The following is a 20,849-nucleotide window of genomic DNA, read 5'->3' as shown; positions in this document are numbered from 1 at the left end:
CTCAGGTAATGATATATATCTAGTTTATTATTATGTTAAAAAGTTATGGTTTTAAAGTTTTAAAAATGTAGTTTTAGTGTTTAATAAATGTATATCCTGTTTGACCTAAGGTGTGTTTTGGATTTTGCCCCCCTGTGCTATTGAGTTTGACCCCTGCTGTAGATCAAGTCCTGTGGTTCTGCTTTAATAATAATTAAACAAAACTGAAAGCCTAAAAAGCTGAAAATTAATTTTTCCTGAACAGAACTTAAGACTAAAGACTGATCTATAAAGTCCCACACTTTTCTTTTCACACAAATACTGATTTATGTTCATTAAAATGAGTTGAAATCTTCTCCCTCCCCCTCCATTTGAAGGGCCAGTTTTAAGTGCAAGTGTGTCTGAAAAAAAAACATTTTTTCAAATTTCACCCTCCAAGCTGAAGAAAGTCCTCTGTCGCGAGGGTAAACCGCATCATGCTGAGAAACGTTTTCACGTGGGTGCGCTCTGAACCACAGAAGTTTACATTTAAATGTAAGAAATGACCTTTTGTTGTAGCATGACCTCTTTAAAGTCATAAAACCGCTGTTTTATATATATTGATGTGCCGGAAGCTCTGCGCTAACGCTAGTTGTCTAGCAAATATTGGTGATGTCATCAAACTGAAGTGAAGTCTGAAATATGAGACAATATTTTTTCAAAAGGGGGAAGAGAGGGGAAGAATTCAGATTGGATCCAGCTATTTGTTTCTCTTTCGTTCGTTTTCTCTGGATTCAACAGTCAAATTATTCATCATTTCTTAGTTTATAACAGTTTCTCCATCTGAAGCCTTGATGACATGATCATCTCAGACTTCCTGGCTTCCTTAAACAAATAGTTGGCTTTAAGGTGGAATGATTTTAGCCTCTAAATTGCTTTTTGTCATGTTTTGGTGTTGATGGAATAAACAGAGCAGATCAACTCATTTCTGGTGGCTTTAATTGGATAGGAGAACCACAGGTACTTTTAAAAGAAGGTTATACAGAGCTGTACATGTGGGAGCGGCGCCGACTCCCCATCCTCACATCCTCTCCCTTTAAATACTATTCATTTAAACATCCTATACTCTTAGAATGATACAGTGATAAAATAAAAGCTTGTGTAACTGGTCCTGCAGCTTTACCGATATGTCGATGTTGGGGCTGTTTTTATTTTTTTTTCTTGCAATTTTTTCCAAAAAAGGAAAATAAAAGTCATAAATCCAAAAACCCAAACGACAGGCAGAAACTGCCAAGCTGAGATCCTGTAGAACTCCCAATTCACTCGCACAATAGAGAGAAAGAGAGACAGAGAGGAGAAGACAGACATGTTCTGAAGGCTGGTCTGTGAGGAGGACGGGCCCGGAGTGGGGGGTGGGGGGCGGGGCTGCACAGTTTGCAGTTTCTGCAGCCTTCGCTGGGACCCCACGCCGAGCCCCACCCCCTGGCCGAGCCCCACCCCCGGGCTCACTTCCACAGCTGTGTGCTCAGGGTTTGGCCCGATCCAGAGGCGGCCCACCCGCCCATGGCTGAGGGGGGCGGAGCAAAGGCCATCTGCGCCCCCGCTCCGTTCACATTCAGGCCCGACATCTGCTGGCTCACCTGAGGACGACAGGTAATACCATCGAATAAGGCGAAGACGAGCAAACCGAAAGGTCATCGATTCAAACTCAGCTGCAAAAAAAAGGTATGTGAACCTTTTAGGATTTATCATAAAATATGTTTGTTTATTCAGTCTGCTTTAATTATAATCACTATTATAATCGATCCATAAAAATATAAATCGATGTAGTACATAAAGCTAAAGTCTGCTAGCTTGATGCTAATGTTGGATGGAATTTCCCATAGGACGGCTAATGCTAACGCTCGGCCAACCTAAACATACATTGCTGACTAAATGAACGTCTTTATAAACTCATAGGTATGAATTTTCAAAACTCTTTTAAGGAAATATTTTTAAAGTGACCATTTGTGGTCTAAAACACAATGTTTTGCTCATTCTGTGCTTATTCTTCTGGAGTAACCCCTGTGCTCTCCTAAGCATGTTTACATTAAAAGTTGGGTCATCCTTTGATCATCATTGAGAAATAGAAAAGTGTGAGCGCTGCAGAACACTTGTACTGTTGGATTTCATCCTTTTGCTTTTTTTTGAAAATGTTACAGTTTTTAAATTAATTTTTCTCCAAACATTCTGCAGGAAACTAGTGTGAAAACCGAATGAAAACTGTGATGATTTGTAGCTCCATCTAGTGGTAATGTTCACCAGTTAATAAAGCCTCAGCACTTCATTCCCACAGTGACAGTAGCTCCTCCTACCTGTCCCATGCTCCACTGCGTCTGCTGCCCCGGCTGGATGGCGTACATGCCCTGAGCGGGCACCATGCCTGCGGGCATCGCGCCGCCCTGGGGTCCCACCATCCTGGGGGCCATGCCCATCATCCCCGCTGCGGGAGCGTTTCCCATGAAGCCGTTGGGCATCGTCATCCCGACCATCATTCCTGGATTGGGCCCCATCATGGCCGCCCCGCTCTGAGCCATCATGGCGCCCATCACTGTGGTGGGGGGCACGCCTGCGCCCATTCCAGGGAAGGCTTGGTAGCCGGCGGCGGCGGCCTGGACCGGAAACTGCATCTGAGAGGGGGCCATGAACATGCCGGCTGATGGGGGAGACACAGGGACGCAGAGATGAGAGAGGAGCGCCGTCTGTGTGCAATACTACAGAAGGCGCTTTAACGGGCTAGAACGGCGTTTTGGACGAACAGTTTAAAACCCGTTTTGGGACCAATTCAGACTATGATAGTACAGGCTAAACAAAACTGTATTTCTCAGAGTCAGTGAATGCACCGGGACTGAAGTTACCACCCTCATTAATTTTGATTGGTCCTTCGAGTTAGCCCCGCCCCAATGCGCCACAATGGCGAAAAGCCAAAAGTTTTGAAACTGAAATTTTCAGATTTGAAAATGATAAAAAAAAGAGTTAATGGTTAAAAAAAGATTTGAAACTTAAATTTTGAGTTTTAAAACCCCAAAAACAGAAAACTTGAAGCTGACAACAATGACATTTATTTTAGAAGAGCAAAAAGTTTTGAACATTTTAAATTTTTTTGGCCAAACACCAATTTTTTTTTCCAAAATGTGTTATTTGGGTTTAAAAATTTTAGGACCCCAATTTGGCTCCATACACTCCAGCCTGAGTAGTAACGCAGAAGTGCCCCTCAGATTAGGAGGGAGTGGCTGTTATCAGTGAGGCAGAAGGGGCGTGGTCAAACCCGAATTCTGCAAAAATCTACTGGAATGATCCTGTTATTGGTTAAAAAGTTAAATTATGTTAAAGACTTTATGCTTAAGCGTCACTGGCGACAACTCAGGCGTTAAAGGGTTAAAATCCTTTCACTTTCTCAACAAGCAACAGTGTATCCTGTAATCTGCTGCTTCTATTCGTCTGTCAAAAACAAACAAACAAAACAAATTGTAATAGCTCATGTCTAAATCGACTGTATATTAGCACGGGACTCAGTGACTCCTCCCCCTGATGTTCCAAACAGGAAGTACCTGCTGGTTCCAATAAGCCAAAACCCCATAGACTTCTATAGAGATATAAACAGCTATTACTCAGTCATTATATTCGTCAGAATAACCATTCTTGCTTTGATACTTTTTTTTTTAAATAATTTTCTTGCTAATCCAAATTTTTTTAAGTTATTCAAGTTACAAACCGGCCAATCAGATGGCCCAGTAAACGTAGGCGGTTTCATTACTTTTTTTCCCCACACGCACCTATCTGCTCGTGGGGCCGGCTCACCTGGGGGGGCCTGTGTAGACATGCTGCTGGTTCCATACAGCGACAGGATGGAGTCCTTGGATAAAGTCTTCTTGCTGGCGTCCTCAGCTTTCGTGCTGCTGCTGCCGCTGCTTTCGCTGAACAAGTCCAGGTCTCCCTGTGCGGACCCTGAGCTGGCCCCGCCTCCCGCTGCAGCTTGTGTGGGAGTGCTGGCCGAGTTGCTGGAGCTCACCTTGAAGGAAGACAGAAAAAACCTGAGGTTTAACGCTAAGTTGGCGAGAAACCCACTCAGAACCGCCGGCGTAAGCATTTCTGGTTGGGCGGTGCACGGCCGATCGGTTTGAGGTTCGTACACGTGAGCTGCGTCCTGACCAACACCCTGCTGAGCTACACCAACAGCAGACCAAACATGATGGGCACCTATTCAACATTTTTCTTTTAAAATGCGTTGATTTCTGTAAAAGGTCACAGAAAATCTTCCATTTTTCTTTTTCATTGGGTTTAAGTTCCTGTGATCCAGCGTGTGAACACACCAACAGCTGCTCGCTAAGGAAGATCTGATTTATCCAGAAGACAAAAAACTGAAGTGAAAAGTGGAAACATGACAGCTGCTGCCAAACCTGCTAACTTTAACACAACAAACTAAATGATAATGAATAGGGCTGCCATGATTAATCGATTAGTCACGACTATGTTGACTATTAAAATAGCCAACAACTAATTTATTAATCGATTAGTCGTTTGTTTCTTTTTTTTAATCTCTAAACTATGGTGTGCGCTTTCTAATGCTGCTAGTTAGCATATAGCGTAAACACTTCAAGTTTAAAGCTAATGATGGTTAATATGTAGTGCTGGCACAAACGATTATTTTAATAGTCCACTAATCAGATAAAATATTAGTTAAATAACAAATTAGCCTAAAAAACTGAAAAATGTCTGTTAGCCAAAATTGCTCAAATGTAGCTAAAATATTAGCTAAACTCAAAAATAGTCTAAAAAAATGAAAAAAAATCTAAATTAGAAAAAAATGCTAGCATGTAGCTGAAATATTAGCTAAACTCCAAAACAGCTTAAAAAATTAAAAAATAGTCCAGAAAGCTAGCAGAATGCCATTATAACTTTCAACTTTACTACACTCTGACTCCATATAATGTAAAGTAACGACTAATCAACTATTAAATTAGTTGTCGACTATTTTAATAGTCGATTAGTCGACTAATCCTGGCAGCCCTATTAAGACGTGTGTTTTACATCCAGTTCACACATCTATTTGGAAAAAGTAATCGGTGATTAGTCAACGATTAATAATTAATTGTTTGTGGCAGCCCTAATGAATAACAGAGCAGCAAAAACTCCAACATTGACGTGAAGAGGGAGTGCGGGTCGTCAGCATCTCTAAAGTTGGCGGCGTTCATCCATTCACATCCGCGAGGACTCACCTATCTGCTGCCTGACTCTGAATCTGAAGACACCGCAGCAAAGAAAATCATTTCACTCCAAAGCTCCACATGTTTCCCAAACTGATGCTGTGAAATCAGGAAACGGCGAGTAAATGTGATCAGACAGATCACTTCCTGTCAAGGGATACGACACTTCCTCTTTTGGAAGATCCTTAGAATTAGAAGAATCAGCTTTAAATCAATGGACACGTAAAAACTCTGAGAGGTCCTGGACAAATCGTAACCCCGCCCACATCATGATGCTCCCCCCTCAGGTGTGCACTTCCTTTCTTCCTACTCCATTTTCCTTAAACAGACTGGACCTGCAGCCTCCTTCAGCTTCCTGCTCTGAGCAGGACCTTGTTCCTGAGGATCTACTGCTCCAAGCATCCATCTCAGCTGAGATCTGAATGGTTTCATCAGAGGCACGGACACTTCTTCAGGAAATGGCCTACATTCACGCCTGAACGCCACTTTTGAAAACCAAATTCATGCAAACGGTCAGACCTACTCTCACTGCTAACCGGGACCTGTCTCACATTCATAGTAAAACAGGAAGCTGTGAATCAGGAAGGAGCACGGGCCTTCTGCAGCCTCAGAACCAGGTTCCTGCTGCTTTTAGTCCCTTTAAAGAGTCTCAGTGTTTGTGCTGGAAAGTCATTGTCCTTCCTGGTGTTCTGCTCCTCAGCGTTCCTCCGGAGCAGCAGCAGGAACTCCCGCAAACTGTGCTTTGGGTTTACCTGAGAAAACTGAGCCGCAGACGAGGACGAGGGCAGAGGATTGGACACCATGGGCCCAAAGATATCCAGGTCACTGTTCTGGCTTGTGCTTGTGTTTCCGTTGTTAGGCGACGCGGCGGCCGGCGCGTCTGCAACATGAAGGAGGACAAACTGGTTTTACAGGTGGAGTGTGGGAGGTGATGAAGGAGCTGCTCCCCACGGGGCTTTTACATCAGCTGGAGGAAGGCTGCCATGTTCTACAGAAAACAGCAAGGATACTCCCATGGCTCCAGCTCTGACTTTAGGATTTCTGCTACTTCAGTGTTTCAGACAGAAGATAAGAAGAGCTGACAGCTGGGTGAGGAGGAGCTGCAGAGACTCTGTCTGCAGATCATTTTTTAAAAGAGTTGAACAGGTTTATTAACTTCCTATAGAACTGGGGTGTCAAAATCCAAAACGCACCTTAGGTCGCGTGCCGAAAAGGATAAATATTTATTGAACACTCAAAAGCTACATTTTTAAAACTTTAAAACCGTAACTTTTTAACAATATTATGAACTAGATATATACACCATTACCTACAATAATGCTAGTGTGAATGCTGTAAGATGAATTTGGCTAAAGAAAGCCTGAAGATACTGAAGTTGATAGCTGAAAACACTGAAGCTGATAGCTGAAAATGCTGAAATTGATAGCTGAAAACACTGATGCTGACAGCCAGCTAAAATATTAGCTAAAAGCCAAATTAGCCTAAAAAAAACAAGAAAAACAAAACTTAAAAAAGAAACATAGGTTAGCTGAAACAGCTAGCATGTAGCTGAAATATTAGCTAAACTGCAAAAAAGCTTTAAAAAAATCTAAGAAAATGCCAAAATAGTCCAAATAAAATAAAATGATCTGGAGGGCCGGATCCGGCCCCTGGGCCGTGACTTTGACATGTGTGCTATAGAACATTCATATGTTTTGGAGCTAAAATCTTGCTGCCCTGGCTCAAAAAACTGGAGACATTTGCCCAATACTTTCTAACTTAGAGCTCCAAAAATATGCATCAAAAGTGAGAAAAGTCGAACATTAAAACTATAGCCCCTGTTTCGGATGCAAGCGTGCAGCCAGATGCATTATGGGATAGACAACATTCTGGGTAGTGATTCTAGAAATGATGGAAAACCTCCTCAGTTGTGTCGAGGAGTTTGGTCAACACCCGACAAAGGCAGAAGGCGCCCTGAAATGATCTCGCTGAAACACTTCCTGTTCAGAGTCACTTCCTGCCTCCTTCTGTCGAACCCTTTCGAGTCTCCGTTCCACAGATCGTTTGACAGCTGTTTTAACGATGAACCCGCAAACATGTCAGGTCCTAAATGTGCAACAGCGTTTCAAACAAAAGCAGAAGTTAGCGGTGAGAGGAACCGCTGAGTCGGCAGCTGTGGCGCTTCCTCTGGAGGTCAGGAAACCGCGGCGTTTCTGCTCAGATAACAGTCTGCTGGACTCCACGAGGCTGGAAGACGAAGATCAGAGGCTGAACTCACCGAGGCCGAGCAGGTTCACCGGCGGCTCTGCGGGCTTAACGGGGCTGACTTTGGGAGCGGGCCTGGACTCTTCACTCTGTAGACAAACCAGATCAACCAGATCAAAGAGCTGGTGAAGACGTTGACCCCCCCACCCATTCGCTCATGCGACGCTCACCTTGGAGTGAGACGACACCTTGCCCCCCCTGTCAGGCTCCTTCTCTTTCTTGTCTTTGGGCTGAAAAAGCAGAGCAGACTCCTTCACTGGTTGTGTTTGTTGTGTTTTGATGTGACCACAGCGATCTGCAGATAACTGCACTAAAAAGTCATTATTGGCAAAAGCAGACTAGTAACATAAATTCTCTCGGATGAATCTTTGCTTTTGACAAGCTGACCCTGAAGGCATCACCGTGCCTGAAACAAACTCCAACATGTCTGCTTGTTGACAACAGATGTGTGACAGCTAAAAGTAAAGTCTGGTTCTGGACGGGCAGCCGGGAGGGGTACGTACGCTGCTGCGGTCCAGGCCGTTCTTGCTGTAGTATTTCTTTTTCTCGTATTTGTCCCTGATGAAGAATTCGACCGCTCTGAGAGCAAAGTTAAGGAACAAAAGCCCACAAGCAAAGACGAGGCTGAAGCAGACTCGCGCTCTGAGGAGGATACTGGTCCGTCTGAGGTCTTCTGAAGCTGTCTGGAAGGTTGGCCTCGTAGAGGCGCCGGGCTTTGGTGTTGCCCATGTCCTGTATGCTCTGAAAACAGAAGAACACCTCAATCAGCAGGAAACTAATCCAAAAAGACCATTTTCATTCTCGTAACTCATTGAAGACAGTCAGACCGTAACATCACAGCCAGTTCAATTAGTTGGATTTCATAGAAGAACTCGTCGTTTTACTAAAGCTTCACTTTAGTTTAAATGAAAACTATTTATCATAACCAAAGTAAAGTAAAACAGAAAGTTTGACTTTGGCTGTTGATGACTACTCCACTGTAAACATTTCTAGCAGCAAGACAGAGCAGTTTATAACTTTAAATCATGTTTACTGATCTTTTCTACAGATCTAAAACCAGCTACGGTCCAATTAAAGGTCATGAATAATTAAAATGATGCACAGAATAACATCCAATCAGAGAGCAAGAAGGTTTAAATGTAAACCAGTTTCACTGCCAAAAACAAAAACTCATATGAACTCTAATGTTTTCCTCTAATAAAAACCATCCATGGACATTTAAGAAACTACATTAGCATTTTTTTTATTTTCAATCACATCAGAATGCATGGAATGTTAATAGAAGATGTTGACCTTACATACACCTGCCTGGCATCCAAACCTGAGCCATCATTGTGGAACACTTTGGCTGGGTTTTTAGAAGATTTGTTTCTGTCCCAGTTTGTTGCTTCACTGATAATGCCAAGTAAACAGAATTAACTGCATGTCCCTCCTCTTCACTTTTCGAGAATAACAGAAGTAAAACTTGACAATCTTGTGTCCCGATATGCTTTTGACTGAATTGATTCTGTGATATATCAATATTTCCTTTGGCGATACTTGTAGCGACTTGAAATGCTGACAAAATTGCATTTAATTATTATTATTATTATTATTATTATTATTATTTATCCCTCAGTGTCTTACTTTTATTTTTTTTTTACCTTAACCCTTGACTGCTAGTTGGAAGCAGCACACTGAGTGGATATCAAACCAAAACTATGTGTAACATTTGTGCCAGTATCACATAAAAAGGATTGCAGTGCTTTAGAGCGGTTCAGATTAAAAATGAGTGAAGCAATACAGATGTGGAATAGGGCATGCATGAGCTTCAGCTTAAAAAGAATTGTGAAAAATTGTTCTGGTATAGTCTTGGGACATATCGCAATGAATATTGTATCATGAGACATGTATCGCGATATATAGTGTTTGGACATATCGCATCATGAGACACGTATCGCACTACATATTGTATTGCCAAACTATTGCCCACACACCTCTACTTGTGGCTACAGTCCAGCAGTAAGTAAACACATAGGTGCAGTTTGGTCGCATTAAATAAACTTCAGCTGTTTTGGGGGATTATGGATAAGAGCATTTTACTCTGACGGGAGAGGAAGTGGAAACGGACCTGGATTTGTTCCGAGGTCCATTGGTCCAGGTTGACAGACTTGACTCTGGATATGTGAACTCCCAGGTTCCTGTGGATTCCAGCGCAGCGGATGCAGATGAAAACTCCGAGATTCCAGGACGCCCACCGCGGACCTGTGGACGGACAGGAGCACACGCAGACCTGACGTTCAGCCCAACAGAACCCAAGAAAACAGACCCGGGACCATTCGGGGGAAAACCCGCCTCCCATTGGGTAAACCCGAGAGCTGAGGTGGATTTACGGGAGTTAGCTTGCTGGTTAGCCGACAGGTTTAGCTCGAGCGGAGAGCAGTCAGCTGACCGCGCGGAGGCACGCGCGCGCCCGCCGGATAGATTAACCGACACATTTCTACCAACCGGTGAACTTCCTGCATAAACGCGGATCGACGGCGCACCTTTCGCCTCGCAGTCGGCGCAGTACTTGTTGTCTTCCTCTCGGAGCATTTTGGACAGGATGGCCTGGTGCTGCTCGTTCAGCTTCTGGGCCTTCTCCCTCTCCGAACGGGTCGTCATGTTCGCGGTGTCGGCGGGACCGTCCTAACGACCCAATGCTGCTTTGATCAGGCGAAGGGGGAGAGAAGGTTCGGATAAATGTTCATAATCGGAGGTCCGAAAGCCTCCGACTGGGATATGGAATACCCGGAACCGGAATCTGGTCTCCGCCCACAGCGTTTCGAGAGCCGCCGAGCTGACGGCACCTGATTGGACGGGAGTGATGACGTCACAGACGCTCAGGGTTTCAGGAAAAATATTTATGTTTAATTATTTAATAAGTTACACATTATTGATCATATAACTATTTTTGGCATTTAAAGGTAAATTTTTATTTAATTTGAATAAATAAAAATATTATTTGAGCATAAAAATAAAGAAACCCAACAAATGTAAATCTAAAGCCGACCACAAGGGGGCACCATCCCCTCCTTTCATGTCTAGTCATTAGGGTTGTGAAAGACGCAACATCAGATGGCAATTTACATTTTTAAAAATCTCCTGATTTTGTTAACCAACTACTGTATTCACAAAGTTACATTTAACAATAAAGCTCCCAATTTTTCTTTATCAGCCCAAATTAGATTTTACATATATATTTTTTCTTTTTTTTTAAATTTGACATATATTCCCCCAACAAAAAGCAATTAAAACATGTCATCTTGCTCACCTTTATAATTTAACATAATTTTATTTTTGTGTGTGTATACCTCCTGGCGTTTATTTTTGAACAATTGATGTAGAGTTCAGTGTTTTTTGTTATTTACTGTATGTCATCTGTGCTCTGAAAAATAGGAAATAAAAAAGATCAAATGAATATTTTGTGTTTGTATTTATGAATACGAGTCTTATTGACAGCTATCTTACCCCATACCACCAACAGTGTTTAGGAAATGTAGGAACCTGTCTAAACGATAGGAAGGATGAGTCGGTTTAACCTGAATATACAGAAGGCAGATGAAGAGGTGAGGATGAGTTGGGGCCTACAGAAGCTTTGATTAGGTTCTGCGGTGCCTCTTTCACAATTTCACTGCAGTTGAGACACATGTCTTTCCTTTATTTGTGTCTAACAGAACGAACATGTATTCATCTACAACACAAGAACAAGTACAGTAAATATGAACAGTCTACATATGTACACAGCAGTGGGGCATCGGGAAGTGTAAAATAAGAGCTCCTCTGATGAAAAACATAAACCTTAAAATAAAAAAGTTCTGAGTATGAAGCTTTTGAGAAATCCTGCAGAGACTCTGCAAATTCAAGTCATCTCAAGATGACTGGAAGAAGCTTAAAACCCTCAGACTGAGCTGCACTCAGAGGCAACGACGGTCCAGAACAGTGGAGTTCAATCTGCAGCTCGGGCCGACAGAGCCCCCCCTCCCCCCTCCTCAGAAAAACGCCCCCAGACGGATCTTGAAGTTGTTCTCCTGGTGCCTCACTGCTATTCCGTACCGGAGCAGCATCTCCACGTACGGCGGCCAGAATGTGTTGTCCACGATGACGTAGGGGTCGTGTGGGGACTGCAGAGCCTTGTTCATGAGCGCCTGGGGGGGCATATGGGACATGGCATCAGCCTGGAAACCTCAGAAACAGATCTGCTATGAACGCGCAACAACACCGACGGACAAACTAGGAAGAGCTGTACCGGATGTACACTGGTCAGTCTGCAGTACATCCTGTGTCGTGTCTCACAACCATCAGTTTACATAGTTTCTGTGCGCCTCAGATTCAAAGGTTTAAAAAATTCTGACTATGATGGAACAGAAAAGTTACCATTGAAGAGAGTGACAAAAAAAAGGTCAATATAAAAAAGGGCCAACAATCAGAACGCCTCAAATAAAGCTAAAAAACAAGAATCATCCTTGACAACTAAACTAAACCTTACCTGCACCACAGAGCTCCACCCTTTCCAGTATTTTCACCAAATTTTATTTGTATGACTCCAATGTTGCTTTTCAGTTTTGGTTTCAAAATAAAGTAACATCCAAACACACATTTAGACTAAAAAACTAGCCAAAGCCACCTCCAGAACTTCACTGAGGGAAACGACCTCCGGGGTTATCTCACACTCCACGCTCTGAAACGAAAACGCAGGACCGTAAGGTTCACTGGAGACCCTTCTGCCTCCTCACATCTCTGCATCACTGCACCTTCTTCTTCCTCCTGCTGGGCTCAGGTTCCACCTGAGGAAGAGGAATGTGCTTCTCCAGGATGTCTCCCAGACACTCCATCAGCGTCTCCTGGTACGCTTTCATCTTCTGGATTTTCTCCTTGATGTCCTGCAGCATGCTGGATGATGCACAAGAACATCGTTATCCTGCTGCTGAAGTGTTGCAGCTCTGAATCCCGTCGTTCTGCGGTCTCACCTGAGAGCTGAAACGTTCTCCTTTTCCTTTTGGAGTTGTTCAACGTGGGTTTTGACTGCTTTCAGCACCTGCACCTTCTCCTCCAGCCATTTTTGTTCACTAGCAAACACGTGAGGTCAGAATCAGAACCTGTGCGGACGTTTGTGAGGCTTCGGATGGTGGACTCACAGCTCTTTGGTCTCTCTCAGTTTGTCTCTTTTTGCCTCACAACAAGAAAGAACCGTCTCCAGCTGAGAGCACAGCTTCAGCATCTGCACACACAAAGTGGGCACATGTTAAAAACAAAAGAAGAAGAAACTGGGAGCGCTTTTTCTTCCGTGATAGGTACCTCCTCTTTTCCGGCGTGAAACAAAACGTCTGGATTTTCCGCCAGCACTGATGGAGCGAAGGAAAAGCAGAAACGGATCAGGATGAGTCCTGGATGCAGATTTTTTATATCTCATGTTTAGAGCTGTCACGATTAAATCAACTATTAAAATAATCAACGACTAATTTAATAGCTGATTAGTCGTTACTTTATATTATTTGGAGTTGGAGTGTAGTAAAGTTGAAAGTTAGAATGATGTTCTGCAAACTTTTTTAACTTTTCTTGGCATTTATTAAGGTTTTTTAGGCTATTTTGGAATTTAACTAATATATCAGCTACATGATAGCTATTTTTGCTTTTTAGGCTATTTTGGAGTTTTGCTAATATTTCAGCTACATGCTTGCTATTTTGGCTAATTTAGAATTTTTTTCAGTTTTTCAGGATAATTTGGGGTCAAGATAATATTTGGCTAGTTTAGGCTATTTTTGCTTTTTAGGCTATTTTGGAGTTTTGCTAATTTTTCAGCTGGATGCTAGCTATTTTGGCTAATTTAAGCTTTTTTAGGCTAATTTGGAGTTAAGCTAATATTTTAGCTGGCTAACAATCTCAGCTATTAACTTCAGCGATTTCAGCTATCAACTTCAGTATTTTTAGCTATCAATTTCAGCATCTTCAGCGATCAGGACTAGGATCTTAGCGGCCAAATTCAGTTCACAGCATTCACACTAGCATTATCGCAGGTAATACTTTATTTCTCGTTTTTAGTTCGTTTAAAGCTAATGATGGTTTAGATGTGTGCTTTACATCCTTTTTGCCCATGACCCTATTAGTTGATTAATCAGAAAAAATAATCAGTGATTAGTGGACTATTAAAATAATCGTTTGTGGCAGCACTACTCATGTTCTAAAGCTGTGATTTGTGCTGGTAATAATTCAGTTTGAAAACACGTGCACAACGCTAACGTGACAGATTTGTTTCTTAGTCGGATGGAGGACTTACACTTGGGCTCCTCTGTCTGACGCTTTTTCAGCTCAGCTTCTGTTACCATCAGTCTGTTCTGGATCTAGTAGAGAAACCACAGTTTAAAGCACGACACATGCAGAAGACGCCATTTTGGAGAGGAAATGTCATCACCAAAGCCTCTATATCCTCATGTTTCAAATTATCAATATTTCTTTCAAGTTTACAATATTTTTGTTTTTTTTATTTGTCAGCACAAAAAAAATGATTCTCACCCAAAACTCTTAAAAATGAACTGGGTTAGTTGTGCTGTGGAAAACCTCACTCAAATGATCCGACTCCCATGATGCTCCACATCTCAAGTAAATCTGCACCCAGCTACTTCTGAGAATACACGCTGAAATATTTAGTAAGAATGATTGTTGGTAAACATCACAACAAAACTGCCATGTCTTACAACTTCCTCTAGGGGGCGTGGCTGTGGAGCATCTGTTCCCATGATTCTTTGTTTCTGCATTACAATTCTATTCTTTAAAATTCTTAAATTATTCTTTATTTCCTGGAGAATTCCATTATTTTTTGTTTTTGTTGTTTTATTATAATATTTCAACAATACAGCATGAATATCTAAAAAATATATAATTATTAATTAATATAAATGGCTCAGAATAAAGCAGCACACATAAACAAGATCTCAAATCAGAATAACAGAAAAAAATAACAGTAAACAATCTCGCACAAGAGTAATATAAATAAGTATGTAAATCTAAACACATTTTTCTTAAAAGAACAGGGATATGTGTTACTATATACCCTAGAGTTTCTCATAAAAATAAATGTACAAATTAAGGTCTATTACATATTTCAGAAATTTGTTCTAAAAATTCAAATAAGACATGGGTTTGGGGCATTTTACTTTCTTTTAAAATAATCTTCCACAAAAGTATTTAATTACTGAAACCAACAAAAACTGGGGGCACGTTCAAAAAAACGACACTTATTTATATATTATTAAAGTATTAATACCAAAGTCTGCTTTTTTCCTTTTTGTAGAACAAATCCAATAGTTTGGAAATGAAGAAGGTTTAAATAAATACTATTTCAGGTTAACTAGGGATGAAAATCAAACCAGAAAGTTTTGGATTCCTCACATGAATTAAAAGGATGCTCAGCTGTTTCTATGTCGTTGCTGTACAAAGTGCACGTTTGTGTCAATATTTAATTTATTATGGAGGTAATCATTACTTGAAAGTAGTATTTACGATTTTGAAGTGATTTTCTTTCGCTTTTGGTGGAGTTAGAAAATAAATATATTTAGTTGAGGGAGAGTTCTATTATTCTAGAGAAGTTCCTGGTGTCTCACCTGTTCCTGTGGACTGTCACAGAGGTCTGGTTCACTCAGCAGGAGCTCGTTCTGCAGCTGCGAGACAGACATGCGCACACGCACAGTTACATCTCCCCACACAGACCGTCAGACTGACAGCAGCTTCTTCCGGAGTTTACCTTTTCCAGGTGAGCGAACTGCACCTCGCAGAGCTCCAGCAGCTCCGCCTGAGCGGCCTGCGGCAGCGGGCTCCCCGCCTCCAGGCCCGCCGGTGAGGATAGAAGAGTACAGTTAGCTTAGTTTAATAATACATGCGTAATTATTCACGCGGGAATTGTCCCGACGTGGAAAAAACTGACACAAAAATGTGCGCGTGTAACACTCTTTAGTAAAACTTACCATCAACCACCAATCAAATCCACACTTTGACAGAGGAAAAAAGGACACGCCGCTTTGTCGGCTTGCGTTTCAAAATACCGCCAACAGTGGTGACGTCATCCACGCGACGGAAATACAAATAAACTACAAAAATGGCCGACATTCTTTTTCCCTTTTTTAAAATAACTTTATTCAAAATATTTACATGACATACAGTAAAGAAATGAAGACAATTTACACTTTTTTCTAGAAAACAAACAAACAGAAACTGATAGGGGTTACAAAAGTATAAAAAACCATTAAATAAATAAACAAATAAAAATAATACTGTGTTATTCTGGAAAGCTGAGACAGATGGTGGGTTTTAATATCTTTTGTTGTTACTGAGAAATACTGTAGTGTGCAAATAATGTCTAATTTTTAATTTAAAGAAATTAGATTTATAGATAAATTTAGTTTTACGAATATAACATTTTATTTGTAAAATTAGAAGATTTATCCGACAGAATCATTGAGATATCTTACTAATATTAGTAAAAACAAAAATAATGCTCTTCCGAGTCAGGAAGGAATGGGAATAGATCCAAGTCCCAATGAGAACGGACAATTTGTTCCAAACTAGTTTACTGTGCTTACATGTCCCAAATATATATTTTAATTTTTCTACATGTTTACAAAATTACATTTTTTAGATCTTTTTTTTAGTCTGTGAATATGTTAATTTATTAGATAAAAATATGTAAGATTTTTACATAATTCCCTTTTTTTTTGGCCTTGTTCATCCAGAGAAACTGCCAAACTATTTCCCAAAAAATTTGTCAGTGAAAAGGAGTCTCAAAAGTTCAGTTTGGAGCTCCTGCTGGAATAGTCTTCAGATGGCCATACTTGGATTTTCTTTTTATGTAGAAAAGCAGATTTTCCAACAGTTGTGCGTCACTTGAAGCTGGTGTTGCTGGTCAGATGCAGCTGTTCCTTACTGCCATTTTCTTTCCCTTCTTATTTTTTTTTTTAACTTTATTTACATCAAAAGTGTGAATGACACGGAGAAAGAGAGAGAGAAAAAGTACAGAAGCAATGTAACAATGAACTACAGAATTCTCATATATTTTTAAAAAATCCGATTTTTTTAATTATTTTTTTTTCATTGATTTGTTAAATGATATTACCGTATGACATTAAATTTTGCAACAAGTGTCTAGAATTCTGTTTTGGTTAAACAATTTCCTTTTATTAATATAAAATGTCCTCAAATCAAAACCTTTATTATTTCTAAAGCAAAGTTCTGGTCCATCTTACAGTATAACAGCCCAAGATTATGTATTTTTTCTGTAAGTTTGATTGTTTTTATATTATTACGACTAATGTAACTTCCAACGTCTAGCCAGAAAAGATTCATATATAAATATATACATATAAAATTTACAAACAAATGACAAATTGTCTCCTCTGCCCAAACATTTTTAGCTGGATATTTACAATCTATTTCTCTAAATGACACTTCTTTTATATTGTTATTCAAACAGTATTTTTTGTTTACTCATTCTTGAAAATGTTTTATTATAAGATGTATAATGTTAATAGAACTGAAAATGTAAAAAAAAAAATGTTCTTTTGATTTAAAGGTCTTTACCCCTGTTTGGTCCTGATTTATTACAAGTAGTTTTTGTGTCACAAACCTGCTAAACTTAACTCATTGTAGCATTTCATCACATTCAAATATTGGATAATAATTTTTTTTGTTTTAAAAAGAGAAAAAAAAATACATGTCTGCAAGTTTTCTCATTTTAAATGATTATTTCTGTGTTTTAGATTTTCCTCTTGGGTTAGTTCTGAGGGTGGAGTGGGATAACACTTCTCAAAAGAACCAGGGATCTCTAGATGGAATCTGGAGGACTTGTTGGGAAAGAAACTTTGATGTGGATAAAACACAACCAACAACATATCCCTGCATGATTACAGAGGCTGTCCAGAAAAGTGACAGTATGTTAAAGAAGTCCAGAAGAACCCCCAAAGTCCAGACGCCATCATGATTTAGAAGGCCTCCTCTGTGGAACAGCATCCTTCTTTGTTCAGGAAGATTGAATCAAGAGTTTCTCCATCATATTTTACTACTATCAGGTCTTAAAATTGTTGATTTAATTATATTTTACATTTGTATATATGAAATAACTTTTCTACATTTTACATTTATTTTTACTTTTATTTCTCATATATATATTGTTTTACATTACTAACATCTTATTTGTGTCTATAAATCCTGTTTTTATCATCTTATGTTTAGATATGGCATTTATATGAGCTTCTTTTTTATCTAGATGACTTTAAATAATTTTTACTGTTTTTTTCCTCATTAAAAATAATATTTAAAGAAGATCAAACGTTGGCTTCTTAAAAATGAATAAATATAAAAAGAGCGAAAAGAGCCAGTCTTTTGAACGGCTTTTAAAATGAACAGATCCAAAAAGAATTGGCTCCCTAAAAAAACATAAAGTATGAATCCTCAATTTGAGAAACTTTAAAATTGATTGGGGTTTTTTTAAGAAGAGAAAAATATAATTAAAGTAACAATCTACCCCAAGACATAGAAAAAAGTACTTATTTTTTAAATAAATATTTGCATTCAGGGTTCTCTGCATTTTATGATCGGACTTCCATTAAAGAGTCCCGCCTCTTCCTGTTGTCCACTTAAAGCGCTGTCCCAGTGTTGTTAGAACAGTATTAGTGGAGTAGAAGAGAGAAGGACTGATCCAGTGATCAATTAATGATTCAAGACTTTTAAATCTGACAGTGGAGGGTTGCATGTTTGACGCCAATAAATAAACAAAATCCAAAACGCACCTTAGATAGCAGACCGAACAGAATAAACATTTATTAAATACTCTAAAGCTACATTTTTTAAATCTTTAAAACTGTAACTTTTTAACCTATTTATGAAGTAGATATACAGCATTACCTATAGTAATGCTAGTGTGAATGCTGTAAGTTGAATTTTGCAGCTGAAGATGCTGAAATTGATAACTAAAAACACTGAAGCTGATAACTGAAAACACTGAAGTTAATAGTGGAAAACGCTGAACCTGATAGCCAGCTAAAGTATTAGCTATACCCCAAATTGGCTTAAACATCTTAGTAAATGCCAAATTAGGCCACAAATCTAGCAGAATGCCAATTTTTAACTTTAAACCGTAACGTTTTAACATAATTATTAATAATAAAAAAATTGGGAATATTATTCCTGAATAAATCAACTTAAACCTTAAATAACTTTCTATATTTTACACTCCAAAAAATATATATTTTTTCAAAATTATTCAAGTTAGAAATAAGCGCAAGATAACATCGGGCCATTAATAACAATAAAATAAAATGATCTGGAGGGCCGGATCCGGCCCCCGGGCCCTGACTTTGATTTAAAGGAATTGAGGTGCCACAATACAAAAACTTGAGTGATCAGTTTCAGTAATCCGACCAGCAGGTGTCGCTGTTTGTGTCCTCAGAAGCAGCCGAGTCTGTTTCAGTTGCCAAACTTTCCTGTCAGCAGCAGCTGGATCCTCCAGAGTTCGTCCCTCTCAGAACTTCCATTTGTGTCTGTTTTTGAGCTCCTCTGACTCGTTCATCACGTTCGGTTGTTTCAGTTTTACGCACAACAATCTGAATGTCTCCATAACCATGAGCAGGACTTTCATCCAACCTGCTGAGCAGCGCATGCGCGCTCGTGCTCACTCACCTGTTCCCGACGCCGCCGGCTGTTTTCATGTGATTAAAACCATTCCGAAAGAACCCGTCCGGTCGGGATGTTCCGTCTGGTTCTGGGTGGATGTTCGATTCCGGCGCGCGCGGCAGCTGCAGCGGCGGGGCCTGTTATAACTGGACACATTTCTGCCCCCCACCCCTCCCTCCCCTCTTTCTCCAGCTTGATTATTTGAGTGATCAACTAGAATTTGATTAATATGCAAATTTTCTGAACAAACCGTTCCATTCGAGCCTTCAGCGCAGCCTAATTAATCAACAGTTAAAGGAAATTAATACATACATCAATTCTGTCAGGAACATGCTTAGTTCAATCGCCCGTAAAATTGAAGTTTGAAGTATTAACTGGCTCCACGGGAAGCCTGATGATTACAACTCCACATTTTTGTCTCTATTTAGAAATATAGACTGCTTTAACTGCAGGCCAAAAAGAGATGGAAAAAAGCGCTCCTTACTTATCCCGCGCTAATAACTGTTCTAATTATTGTTATAAGGGACAGTAATAACCGGCTGCAGACGTGCGCCTGCGCGGCCATTTTTCTTCTTTGCTTGCTTTCTCTGCAGACAAGGTGGAAAACATTGAAGTGATCCATCAAAGTGCAGTTTACTCTTACTCCTGACGCTACTTTGACTCTCTGCTAATGATGGAGGGGAGACAGAGAAGAGAGAGCGGCCGCACTGTTGTTTCAGCGGGGACTCATGCATCAAACTTCAATTTTCCGGACGATTGAAGTAGTGATTTTTTCCATCTTGGAGTGAAATACTGAAATACACCTAAAGCCTCCATATTAATTACCAGCAAGCCTACCCTCAGACTGGAGGATTACTTATCAGCAGGCCTCGTGAAATGAGCAAGTGGATCCATCAGCTGCCTTCAGAAGGACTTGGAGCGCGCGCATTCCAACCTTATTTGATTTCACATTTAGTTGAAATTTGGTGTTATTTATACAGCTTAAATAATGAGGTTTACAGAATATGTTTTCCTTTAAAATAAAAAAAGCAAACACATAAACAAAAGCTTTCCTTAAACAAAGAGGGTTAAACGGGAGGTCGTCTTTTCAGGACACTCTCTTTCTCCCATCAACATGTTTTCAGCTCCATTAAACTCCTTAAAGACAAAAGAAAAAAAGCCCCAAAAAGGGCCCAAGATGAGAAGGAGACAAACAAAAGGCTCCCTAAGCAGACTTTGGCAAAAGCTCCAACTCTTCGTGGCTGCTCCACATTACGCACAACAAAATCCATTTTTTTTGTTTGGGGAAATGTTCTTGGACTAGAGTCAAACATATTATTCCGGAGCTAAAAGGCGGATAAAGACAAGCGGCTCGCAAATAAAGGGCCACTTTCATTGTAATTCATTGACTTGTTCAAAACGCCAGGCAAAGAAAAGGGGGCTAGACATTAACAGGCGCAGATGCCCTCATGAAGGGAGAGTCTATGTAGGCTTTATGGCCTTTGTTCGCGCCCAGTTAAACTGCTTAAAGGGAGGGTTAACTCAATCCATCAAATTGTCTGAAATTGTGAGGAAATTTCAAAAACCATATGGCTTCCAAACGTTCGCGTCCTTTCTGTGCGGTGGGACACACTTGTCTCAGTATTGCTGCCGGCGGGGGACCGGCCCTGCTCCTTTGTGGCGCGTCCCATCAGGGAACGCAGCTCATTTGTCCCCCACTTTTCATGCTTTACGCTCAAAATT

At 40.4% G+C, this 20,849-nt stretch overlaps 2 protein-coding genes across 4 annotated transcripts; both read right to left on the bottom strand.

The window, feature by feature from the left end:
- Nucleotides 1-940: 940 nt before the first annotated feature.
- LOC112137290 (stromal membrane-associated protein 1) lies at nt 941-10,271 on the bottom strand. The gene is made up of 10 exons (XM_024259533.2): nt 9,974-10,271; nt 9,559-9,692; nt 8,104-8,189; nt 7,952-8,027; nt 7,619-7,678; nt 7,462-7,537; nt 5,957-6,084; nt 3,799-4,009; nt 2,313-2,653; nt 941-1,598 (listed from the first exon to the last, which is right to left on the bottom strand). Exons 1-10 carry the CDS (start codon nt 10,089-10,091, stop codon nt 1,464-1,466), a joined length of 1,365 nt encoding a protein of 454 aa, XP_024115301.1. The 5' UTR covers nt 10,092-10,271; the 3' UTR covers nt 941-1,463.
- Nucleotides 10,272-11,105: 834 nt separating this feature from the next.
- Nucleotides 11,106-15,541, bottom strand: cenpk (centromere protein K). 3 transcript variants are annotated; one of them, XM_024259552.2, is made up of 10 exons: nt 15,428-15,541; nt 15,208-15,285; nt 15,068-15,124; nt 13,744-13,807; nt 12,765-12,811; nt 12,605-12,687; nt 12,437-12,535; nt 12,221-12,359; nt 12,094-12,147; nt 11,106-11,614 (listed from the first exon to the last, which is right to left on the bottom strand). In XM_024259552.2, exons 1-10 carry the CDS (start codon nt 15,428-15,430, stop codon nt 11,459-11,461), a joined length of 780 nt encoding a protein of 259 aa, XP_024115320.1. In that variant the 5' UTR covers nt 15,431-15,541; the 3' UTR covers nt 11,106-11,458. The 3 variants fall into 3 exon arrangements, with proteins under 3 accessions (XP_024115320.1, XP_024115319.1, XP_024115321.1); XM_024259551.2 differs by having other exon boundaries at nt 15,208-15,298; nt 15,429-15,516; XM_024259553.2 differs by lacking the exon at nt 12,094-12,147 and having other exon boundaries at nt 15,208-15,298; nt 15,429-15,520.
- Between the last annotated feature and the right edge of the window lie 5,308 nt (nt 15,542-20,849).

The sequence above is a fragment of the Oryzias melastigma genome, linkage group LG1 (genome assembly GCF_002922805.2).
Source record: "Oryzias melastigma strain HK-1 linkage group LG1, ASM292280v2, whole genome shotgun sequence".
Taxonomy (NCBI): Eukaryota; Metazoa; Chordata; class Actinopteri; order Beloniformes; family Adrianichthyidae; genus Oryzias; species Oryzias melastigma.
This window is presented reverse-complemented; position numbering and strand designations above follow the sequence as displayed.

Coding starts and splice junctions, on each gene's coding strand:
- cenpk (XM_024259551.2), bottom strand. Junction 12,536..12,604: donor CTGAGAGAGACCAAAGAGCT/GTGAGTCCACCA, acceptor CGTGTTTGCTAG/TGAACAAAAATGGCTGGAGG. Junction 12,148..12,220: donor CCAGCAGGAGGAAGAAGAAG/GTGCAGTGATGC, acceptor TTTTCGTTTCAG/AGCGTGGAGTGTGAGATAAC.
- LOC112137290 (XM_024259533.2), bottom strand. CDS start 10,091: ATGACGACCCGTTCGGAGAGGGAGAAGGCCCAGAAGCTGAACGAGCAG. Junction 6,085..7,461: donor GGTGAACCTGCTCGGCCTCG/GTGAGTTCAGCC, acceptor TTCATGTTGCAG/ACGCGCCGGCCGCCGCGTCG. Junction 2,654..3,798: donor GTCTACACAGGCCCCCCCAG/GTGAGCCGGCCC, acceptor CTCCCCCATCAG/CCGGCATGTTCATGGCCCCC.